The following is an 11,381-nucleotide window of genomic DNA, read 5'->3' on the forward strand; positions in this document are numbered from 1 at the left end:
AGATTTCGATCGATCTGCACAGCGCTGCATGAAGTCGAACGCACCTATTGATTACAATATAGTAACTTTGTTTTTTATTCACTTTACCAGCGAAATTATTACATATATCTGACCTTGACAATAAGAATAAAGTTCGTTTGAAGTGTTTTGAGAATTATATATAAATATATATTGACATCCAATATATATTTATTCTCTCCCAGAATTCATTTCACATCAACAAGCAAATGGTAATGGCGGATGAGAAAGCCCAGCTAATATTATAAATATTGCGTTTAATATGTCACGAAATGAAATTTTAACAGTGTTTCATGCGAGAATGTAGTTCTTACAAACTCAAATCTGTGGTTTATTTATAGATATCATGCGTAAATTTTAAGCGTGCTTTGCCGATAGCGGAGATTCTGACCTCCAGGGTGTCCATCATCACTCATGTATCCGGCGAAACGAGGTTATAATCGGCTAGACATGTGTAACCCATCAGATAATGATGAGTGAATAATAGCCACAAAACTTAATCGGAACTCTATGACTCATTCAAACAGTTTTTATTATAAAGTACAAAACCAGTTACTCGTTAAAACATTGCATAAATGGGGCAATTTCAATTTAAAAAGAGAATGCTAAAGTAAGCAACACAAAATAACAAAACCTTCAGGGCAAACCTCAGGCCTACAACGGGGCAGGACGAAGTGTGAGAAGATGCAACAGATGAGAAGCTCTCAACTCCCAATAGCACAGCAATCACACTACAGCAACCACAGCACTCCAAAAATATACACAAATCACCACAAACCATTAAAGGGTCCCACCACCTCACCAGTGCCAGTCACACCCACGGAGGAGACGAGCGGCTGCCCTTTAACACACAAGAGTAACAAAACAAACCAAAGAAAAAGTTACAATAATATTTGTACACAGCACACAACAAACAGGGCCTTTCACCTAAATCAACAAACAAAAATAGTAACAATAGTCGTGCTAGTCCTTACATAACGGGACCTAACCGAAAGGAATTAAAACCCATCCCAGAGTTTCTTCTTAGAGAACCTTTTGAATGTAATTCACACAAGTAGTATATCAGTTAAAATCTGCCGACTGTGTCACCAGGCCAATCACCATTAACACGGGTGGGATTCTGCTTGATACCCACTTGTTTGTAGCCTCAATGAATGACAACCAAAAGCACGCTATGCTGTTGTGCGTCTATTTATAGCGCGTACTGACACCTGTTACGCTACGTTACGCTCTGCTACGGACTTATGGGAAATGTAGTGCCAAGCCCATACGTCGCCCCATCACAATCCACCCCCCTAATCTGAATCGATGTCCCATCGATAAATCATTTCACACCCATGGCCTAAACAAATAACCTTGGGGGCTGCTGGATGGCCTCATCACCGGGACAGCTCTTTGTTCATTACTGCATGCTGACTGGGGAAGGTGGTATGGGTTCCGATGGCATCCTGCAGTAGATCTCTGTGTGCGTCTTGGTTCTGTATCAGACCGAACAGATGTTGGCACCACACTTAAATTCCTGCTTAAATCAGGCTGGGGGTTTCCTATACATTCCTCAGAGCATACATCTTCTGTTGGTTCTACTATAACAAAGATAGGTTCCACGCCCGAATTAGATTTTTCGTCTCTAATTTGAGGGGGCAACCCAGGATCATCTGTAGAACTACAGACCGGCCGCAACTCACATCTGTGTATCCTCTTAACTTCACCACTTCCATCTGCTGGACATATGGAGTATACAGGGCCTAAACCATCTGGACTTCGGACAATCCTGTATAAAACTGGATCCCACACATCCTGAATCTTATTTCTGCCCTTGCTTTTGTGTGACTTCCGATACACCAATTGACCTTCTTGCAGAAAATTGTGACGTACCTTTTCATCATTGGGTCGAGCTCGTTGTTCTGCTGCAGCTTTCAATCGGGCTCTAGCACACTTATAAATTTTCTCCAAATTCTCTCGATGTTGCACGATCCAAGGTTCTCTACTAGAATGCAAATCATCCTGGCCCAAGATGAAATCGATTGGTAATTGTGGGTCCTCTCCAAACATCAAAACATATGGAGAATAACCAGTGGACTGATGCTCTGTGGTATTATAAGCGAACACAACTTGTGAAAGAAAATCTGGCCAATGGAACTTTTTTTCAGCAGGAAGGGTGCGCAGTAAATCATGCATTGTCCTGTTAAACCGCTCACATTGACCATTTCCTTGAGGTCTATAAGGAGTTGTGTGGGTTTTCGCAATTCCATATATTTCACACAGTTCCTGGATGACTCTACTCTCGAAGCATCGCCCTTGGTCTGAATGGATTTGCCTCGGCAGGCCAAATAAATAAAACCAACGCTCCACTAATATCCGTGCCACAGTCTGTGCTGTTTGATCTTTGGTTGGTATCGCTTGAGTGAATTTTGAAAAGACGTCCGTCATGACTAGAACATTTTCGGTTCCATTAGATGATGGTTCTAAAAGTGTGAAGTCGATGGCCAAAATATCCAATGGTCTTTCTGCTTTAAGATGACCCATAAAGCTTCTAACTTTTGGTCGCACATCCTTTGCCAAATTACATCTTTGACACTGCTTACACCAATTTTCAATGAACTTGTACATACCAGGCCAGTAACAACGTGTTCGAACCAAACTGGCCGTCCGTTCCACACCCTGATGGCCATGATTGTCATGCAGACTACTTAGGACTTCATCTCGTAGAGCCTGAGGTAACACCACTTGCCGAAACTCTTTAAATCCATCTTGGGCTTGATACCTTCTATACAAGATACCCTCCACCTTTATTAACCGTTGCCACTGACGAACCAGCTCAATCACTGCCGAAGACTCAAAACTCCTCTCCCTTCGCGTTGGAGGCCTCTGACGATCCCAGTACTTAAGAAATTGACCAATCACCGGATCGGTTTCTTGCCATTCCCGCAGGCTGGTTTTCGTCTGAAGAGGAAGGGCAGAAATAGTTCTCACGGTTAATGCCGGATTTTCCTCACTGACACAATGCCTTACTGCCTCTGGGATCGATGTGGTTACAGAAATCTGAGACATTGACTCAGTGTATTGTCTAGACAGTGCGTCTGCATTGCCATTAAGTCGACCTGGCTTATACCTCACGTCCAAATCAAAGTCTGCTAATTGTCCCACCCAGCGCTGTTCCAATGCTCCAAGTTTAGCAGTCTGATAGTGACTCAGGGGGTTGTTATCGGTGTACACTATGCACTTATGTCCCAATAAGTAATCTCGAAACTTGTCAGCAACAGCCCATTTTAAAGCCAGAAATTCCAATTTCATTGAACTGTAATTCTGCATATTCCGTTCGGATGGCCTTAGACCTCGACTTGCAAAGGCAATAGGCCTAAGTGTTCCCTGATGGTCTTGAGACAAAACTGCTCCCAACCCTTGATGGCTTGCATCCACTTCCAAAATGAAAGGTTTGCTAAAGTCTGCATAGGCCAGGATTGGGGCACTTATTAACAACTCTTTCAGTGTTTGGAATGCACTCTCACAATTTTTTGTCCAGCTCTTCTTCACACACATCTTTGAAGACTTTCCCTTTTTACTAGAGGAGACTTCTGCGACTAGTCGATTTAGGGGGCCTGCTATGCCCGAAAATCCCTTAATAAACCGTCTGTAATAGCTGGCAAATCCTAAAAATGACCGAAGCTCCTGGACATTTTCAGGCCGCTTCCAATTTGCCACAGTTGCCACCTTATCGGGGTCAGTTCCCACACCTTCAGCAGAGACGACATGCCCTAAATAGGGGACTTTAGGACGAAAGAAACGGCACTTACTGAGTTTAACCTTTAGATTTTGTTGTCGCAAGCGGTTCAACACCAATTCCAAGCGCTGCAGATGTTGATCTACGGAGGAAGAAAAAATAATCACATCGTCCAGGTATAATAGCAGGGATTGAAAACTTTGGTCACCAAAAATCCTTTCCATTAGCCGCTGAAACGTGCTTGGTGCATTACATAATCCGAACGGCATCCTATTAAACTCAAATAGGCCAAAAGGTGTGCAGAAGGCAGTTTTATACCTATCTTCTTCTGCTACCGGAACCTGATTATAACCACTGGCCAAGTCAAGTGTTGAGAACCACCTGGCACCAGTCAGCGCATCCAAAGACTCCTCAATCCTTGGTAATGGAAAAGCATCTTTACGAGTCTTGGCGTTTAACTGGCGATAATCAACACACATTCGTAAGGAGCCATCCTTCTTCTTAACCAGTACTATAGGTGAAGCGTAAGGACTACAACTCTCCCTAATGACTTGGCCATCCAACAGCTGCTTAATGTGATCTTTAACCTCCTCCAACTGACTTGGGGGAAGTCTACGATACCTTTGACGCACAGGGATGTCATCTAATAAGGGGATCTGATGTTCGATCAAAGAGGTACATCCCAAATCCCCATCAGTTTTTGCAAAAATGTCACTATATTTGCCTAAGAGGTCTCTTACCCGTCTTTGTTCTGATTCAGCAAGCCCTTGTAATTCTAAGTTAGTATCAAGTTCTATTGTGGATATGCTTTGCTGAGCCTGAACCAAAACGGTGAAAGTGTTCTCCACCCTTTCAAATGAAAAACCCTGAGGTTTTGAGGGGATCATTTCAGCTCTTACTAATGTTCCCAATCTAGCTCGTTGTGGTAGGCTAACAGGAATTGTACTAACATTCACTACTGGAACGAACACCATGCCTTGGCATAAACGGAGCAGGGAAGGGGAAATCAAAACTCCTGAAGGTAAACCATTACATCCTGATTCCTGTGGTTCCAATAATGCAACTGTATTATCATAACCAAACCCTTTTGGGCAAAGTGCTGGTACTAACCTTAATGTGCCTGCTGGAATCTGCACTGGATATTCCGACTGCACTCGCACATGACCAATAGAGTCAGCTGTAGAGGCATTCTCGACTCTCTGGCATTGCAGAAGGGCATTTTTCCATCCTGGTTCTGCCTGTTGAACTAAAGATGCTGAAAATAATCCTGGGCCATACTGTTCGAACAAATCACTGTAGCATTGGCCAATAACATTCATACCCAGCAGACCAGGTGTAGATGCCCTTCCTTGATGCAATGAAGTTTCAACTGGATCTTTAACTACCAGAACGCCTCTTCTTGGGATAGTTTGTCCCAACACCAACATGTCAGTCTCAAAGTATCCTACATATGGGATTTCTAACCCATTTGCAGCCTTCAACTGGAGCCAACTACATTCTTTAAGGGTTTCTTCACCCAACAGTTTAAAATGGCTAAGAAAGAAAGATTCAGTTATGGTAGTCACCATGGAACCAGTATCCAGAAGACAAGGAACAGTAACCTTCCCCATCTGAACAGTCACGCGTGGACACTGTCCAACCATACGTTGTAAAACAGAAGGGCACACTGGAATAGATAGCTTTGAGCCATCACTACCCATTTCTGTTGTCTGGCTCATGACAGCAGAGGGTACTAGTTTAAAGGCTCTTCCAAAGGGGTCTCAACCACATTAACCGTCGGTGACCTAGGTCTAGCGTCAACCGGCCAAGGCTGTCGACAATATCGGGCAATATGGCCGAGCTTATTACAGCGCAAGCACCTTCGAGAATTGGGTTTAGGGGAAGTGGTATTGACATGTTCAGATATAGGCTTAAGTTCATTAAGACACTTGGTAATAACGTCTATTTGCTCTTGTTGACTTCTAAGCATGTCTTTAATTTCACTGAACTCGGATAACTTATCCAACCTGGGTTTTGTTTCAAACTGGACTACCCTACCTTGTGTTCGATTACACCATGGTTGTAACATTGGCGTAGTGGACCCCATTTCTCCTTCCTCCACCCACCGAATTGCTTCACCCCTAACATCTATGAGAGAACAAGAAGGCTTTTGTCTCACAAATCGCTTGAGTTCACGTCGCAATGTTACATCGCTAACATGCTCTACAAACTGATCTCGTAATACTTGATCAGCATTAGGTACACCTAATGGATTACTACTCCGCACTGCCTCCATTAAAGACATTAATGAATGGGAGAAATCCATTAAGGATTCTCCCTCCTGCTGTTTCCTCTCAAAAAAAATTTGCTGGAGCTGCACAAAAGTCAGTTTACCCCGATACATATTCTTTAAAATATTAAAAATCAGTTCAGGTTTTTCCCTCTCAGCAGCAGGACGTAGCTTTATCTCCATCCTTGCTTCCCCTCCCAAATGATCCAGTAAAAACAATGTTTGCTCCCTCTCAGACCAACCTCTCCCCTCAATACACATAGTGGCCTCCTCAATCCACTCCTCCAGACTCACAGCTGAAGGATCAGATTGTCCATAAAAACGTGGGCATTTTCGCTCTCTAGGAACATACAGCACCCTGTTAAAAGAGGATGGAGGAGTATTAGAATTAATAGAGGACGATGGATTGATCGAATGTCCACTTGGTGAGGCTTGACTTCTTAGCTGATCATTCAATGCCTTCATACTACGCAGCTGTTCGCGCAGGTCCATTAATTCTTGCTGCAGATCTTCAGACATTCTGGAACAAACTCAAGCAGAAGTCACAGCAAGCCAACAATGTAGGATTGACTTCTAGGGAGATCAAAACAGCAGTCTTCTTGCACGACTATTGTTACCAGTACATTTACCTATTACTTACCAACAATAAATGGTGAAGCCCAAAAAAAAAAAAGAGAAAAAAAAAAGGTATATAAAAATTATAAATGTATATATATATATTTTTTTTAATGATCCTGCCGACTACGCCAAATTGTAACCCATCAGATAATGATGAGTGAATAATAGCCACAAAACTTAATCGGAACTCTATGACTCATTCAAACAGTTTTTATTATAAAGTACAAAACCAGTTACTCGTTAAAACATTGCATAAATGGGGCAATTTCAATTTAAAAAGAGAATGCTAAAGTAAGCAACACAAAATAACAAAACCTTCAGGGCAAACCTCAGGCCTACAACGGGGCAGGACGAAGTGTGAGAAGATGCAACAGATGAGAAGCTCTCAACTCCCAATAGCACAGCAATCACACTACAGCAACCACAGCACTCCAAAAATATACACAAATCACCACAAACCATTAAAGGGTCCCACCACCTCACCAGTGCCAGTCACACCCACGGAGGAGACGAGCGGCTGCCCTTTAACACACAAGAGTAACAAAACAAACCAAAGAAAAAGTTACAATAATATTTGTACACAGCACACAACAAACAGGGCCTTTCACCTAAATCAACAAACAAAAATAGTAACAATAGTCGTGCTAGTCCTTACATAACGGGACCTAACCGAAAGGAATTAAAACCCATCCCAGAGTTTCTTCTTAGAGAACCTTTTGAATGTAATTCACACAAGTAGTATATCAGTTAAAATCTGCCGACTGTGTCACCAGGCCAATCACCATTAACACGGGTGGGATTCTGCTTGATACCCACTTGTTTGTAGCCTCAATGAATGACAACCAAAAGCACGCTATGCTGTTGTGCGTCTATTTATAGCGCGTACTGACACCTGTTACGCTACGTTACGCTCTGCTACGGACTTATGGGAAATGTAGTGCCAAGCCCATACGTCGCCCCATCACACATGTGAGACTTGCCCCGGTCTTAGATGGCTCTATAATGAATGTGTTATGAAATTTAGTTTTAACCGTTTTTCATGCGGGAATGTAGTTGTTTTAAACTCAAGTCTGTGGTTTATTTATAGGGATGGTGGGTATTTTAAAATATTGTTTTGAAAATGCGGAGATATGTGACCTCATGGTGATGACGGGTGCCCTAACCTCATGAATCAGTCTAAAGCAGGCTGGTAATTATGACATTTAAGCTGACTTTGGTTTCATGAATCAATTACTTTTGTTCCAGTTTACGTTTTGGTTAAGCACAAAGTTATGTTGATTAAAAATGATTTAATATTTTCATGTTAACCCAAATATGGAAAACCAGGGGACAGTTTTATGCACTGAACAGTCTGAAGAAACTGGTTATTTTATTTTTCTTCACAAAATACTTTGTCAAAAAATAAAATAAACATAATAATAATAATATAAATTGTGTGTAGAGTTTTTCATGGTCATTTGCAGTACTGTATTTTGATGCACAGTAACTGATTTTTTCCCAAAATTCATTGTAAAATCTGCAGTAGCATACTGTTAATTATGTTCACAGTATGGAAATGTTGAGAATACATTATCATGCTGTGACAACAGCAATATATACAGTAACACACTGTGCAGTGCTTATACAGTAAACAACTGTTGAGAAATGCAGTATAATACCGTGAAAACAACAGAAATCGTTTACAGTGTGGGCATGCATGAAATGTTGCTGAATGAAAATTAAAGTGCCAAACTGCAGTTAAATTTGACAAATTAAAAATTAAACACCCAAAATTCCATGAAACTCCAAAGGAAATGTGGATATCGTGGTGACACAATGACGTTAATCGAATTTTGTGCTATAACATGTTAAGCGGGATCATGCAAGGTACATTTAAGAAGCAACTCATGTAAACACCTTGATCTATTATTGTCTTATTCAGATTAAGGCAAATAATTTGATTACTGATGCAAATGTAGTCAGTTCTGCACTTAAATAATGTGGCTAAAATCGACATATAGACCATTTTAAGAGATGTAAACAAAAATAGTGTTACCTATGCATTTCCTGTTAACTTCCGAAAATTCAAAAAGAGCCATATATAAAAAAATAATGTTATAATTGCTGTTTTAAGATTAAGATATGATTAAATTGCCTCTTATTACAGTTATGAACTAGTTTGACAACAGGAAATGTTCACGGGCCAATGACATGACCACATTGAATGGTCTATAATCCACTTCTTAATCCTATTTCTCTTTAGTTCAACTATGACCTTAATCAGATTAATTGATCAAAAATTGCTGTTTACATGGTAGACTTGTAATCAGAGTATTGCCTTATCACATTTAAATTTGATTATTGGTGTCCGTGTAAATGTACTCGCAGAAAGAGTATGCTGTCTGGGATTTTGTTGTTTTGTTTGTCCAGTTTTTACAAAACACATTTTTGTAGTTTTCTTAGAGAAAATAAAAATCCTTTTTAAAATAATAAAAACAGTTCATAGAAACACTCTTTACTTTTTTTATTTAAATTTGAAAATGTGTTTGAATGAAGCCTTAAAATGAAAAATGACAACCAGCTTCCTTTGGTGGACAAATTATTCACTTGAAGGATTTCATTTGCAGGTGACATAAATATATATATATAAAAAACTATTTATTTTCACACCCACATAATAGTCATTAAACGTGTCTGACAGAATATGTCAGTCCTTTAATTAAGCTGTCACTCAGTTAGGATGGATGAAGCAGATCTCCCATTAAGACTGACATTCTTGGAACAGTAATTGAAACAGAAATTTCCAGCTGCTCAAAACCAGTTTGTATAAGGCACACGTGTTTATTCCTCTCACGATGTGACGCAGATGCCAATAAGACTGAAACATTTTCTGAGTCAGAGCATTTTACACGTCTTTGTAAATTGTCATTGTCATCTGGTGTTGATGAAAAATATGTCTACTAATACACAAATCTGGTGTTTACATTAGGAAGCACATTTACAGTTGGAATTTGTCCTGTATCTGACTGCTTAACTCTGTCTGAAACAGTGTGCAGTGTTTGGGGGGTAGCTAGCTATTATACAATGTAGCTTTTTTTAGTATCTACTAAAGTTTGAACTTTGTGCAGGGCTTCAATAAAATATCATAGCAAAATGAAGCTACACATCAATTATTTTGTTATTGCATTGCTGCATTTGTTGCAGGTTTTTACTTTCTCACTTACAAAAACTGAAAACTGTGGAAGAAAAATGTACTGCTTTGAGATCTTAATTCTATTACAGCCTCTTAAATAGGTTCACAAATTACACTGAACAATTGATTTGTGAATTGGACTGACATCTGTTCTGATTCAACAATTCACTGATTCAAGGGATCTGTTCAGTGTGAGTTTCTGGTAAATGATTTACTGATTCAAAGGAACTGTTCAGAGTGAGTTGTCAGTAAACGATTCACACATTTTACACACTGATCTGAACTGGGTTCAGCATGTTAATGTGGTTTCATATGTTTGATTTTTACACAAATTATCTGTGTGGTTATCAAAATATGACAAGTTTTGGTATGAAAAATGTCTTGTAAAATTAACATTGATTAGGTTTTACTTTTACTATTATTATTTAAGTAAATTATAAATCAAGTTCTTTAGCACTTTGACTAAATCAGTAATATTGAAAGGGGGGCTTTACACTTCTACTGCAGTAATATTTTATTAGGGTATCAGATTTTAAGCATCCAATTTGTCTACTTTGTTCACCACTGATCGCATTTCATTTATTTGTAACATATAATTTTTTTAAAATTCTTTATTTAGGTTTAGGTTAGGTTTAACTTTATTTGTCCCCGAGAGGAAATTTGTCTTGGGCATAAAAGGTGCTACAACATTGTCTAAACAGACAGTAAAAATAAATAAAACAAAACAATTAAGAACAAACAGTTAAGAACATACATTGTTTACAGAGTAAGACCGTATATAAATATATAAAACACAGAACCCAGTCAAGTGCTAGCGTACTGCAGGAGCAGTGTTATTGGTAGAGTTCAACAGTTTTATGGAGGTAGGAACAAACGAAAGCTTCAGTCTATTAGTTTTACACATTGGCATTCTCAGTCTTTTTCCTGATGGTAACAGCTGATATTCACTGAAAAGGGGATGTTTAGAATCAGTGCTAATACGTATTGCTCTTTTTATAGCCGCCTGTTCGTATAGAGTCTGGATGGGCTCATATTGTTTTATTCCTATAATTTTCATGGCTGTTTTTTGTATATGAACCAATTTATTTTTCAACTGAACAGACAGGTTTCCAAACCAGACTGTGATTCCATAGCGAATAAGACTCTCAAAATATTTATCTTTATTTAATCTTTAAAGGAAAGCTAGTTAATGTTTGAGACAATCTTTGCAAAAAACATTTTAAAGATATCTTCTATTGTGTTAAACAGAACTAAATAATAATAATTATAATATTTTTTGAAGGAGTAAATGATGACAGAAGTGTCATTTTTTGGGTGAACTACACCTTAAGCTTTATATATAAAGATTTCATTTTTACATGCAGAGTGAATTTTGGGGGGAATATTTAATGGTCTTATTAGATGTTTTCCTAAAATCCCCTATTAATTTCTAACCCTGGTGTGTGCACAGCAAGGGTTAGCAGAGCACAAACAAGTTTGTTTACATCAGTGCACGGATCTCTCATGAACATGTGCCCACTTACACTGAGAAGAAGCTGTTGAATAAAGTAATTATTTTTAATTATGTATACACTAAAGAATTC

General features: G+C 39.2%; 1 protein-coding gene across 1 annotated transcript; it reads right to left on the minus strand.

Annotated features, from left to right (window-relative positions):
* Positions 1-532: 532 nt before the first annotated feature.
* On the minus strand, positions 533-6,527 carry LOC141378845 (uncharacterized). Its single transcript, XM_073930352.1, has 2 exons — positions 4,850-6,527; positions 533-1,138 (listed from the first exon to the last, which is right to left on the minus strand). The coding sequence occupies exon 1, from the start codon at positions 6,525-6,527 to the stop codon at positions 5,472-5,474; it is 1,056 nt and encodes a 351-aa protein (XP_073786453.1). The 3' UTR covers positions 533-1,138; positions 4,850-5,471.
* Positions 6,528-11,381: the final 4,854 nt, after the last annotated feature.

The sequence above is a fragment of the Danio rerio genome, chromosome 18 (genome assembly GCF_049306965.1).
Source record: "Danio rerio strain Tuebingen ecotype United States chromosome 18, GRCz12tu, whole genome shotgun sequence".
Classification (NCBI taxonomy): Eukaryota; Metazoa; Chordata; class Actinopteri; order Cypriniformes; family Danionidae; genus Danio; species Danio rerio.

Bases quoted from the DNA above. Each gene is read 5' to 3' on its own strand.
- LOC141378845 (XM_073930352.1), bottom strand. From the start codon at position 6,527: ATGTCTGAAGATCTGCAGCAAGAATTAATGGACCTGCGCGAACAGCTG.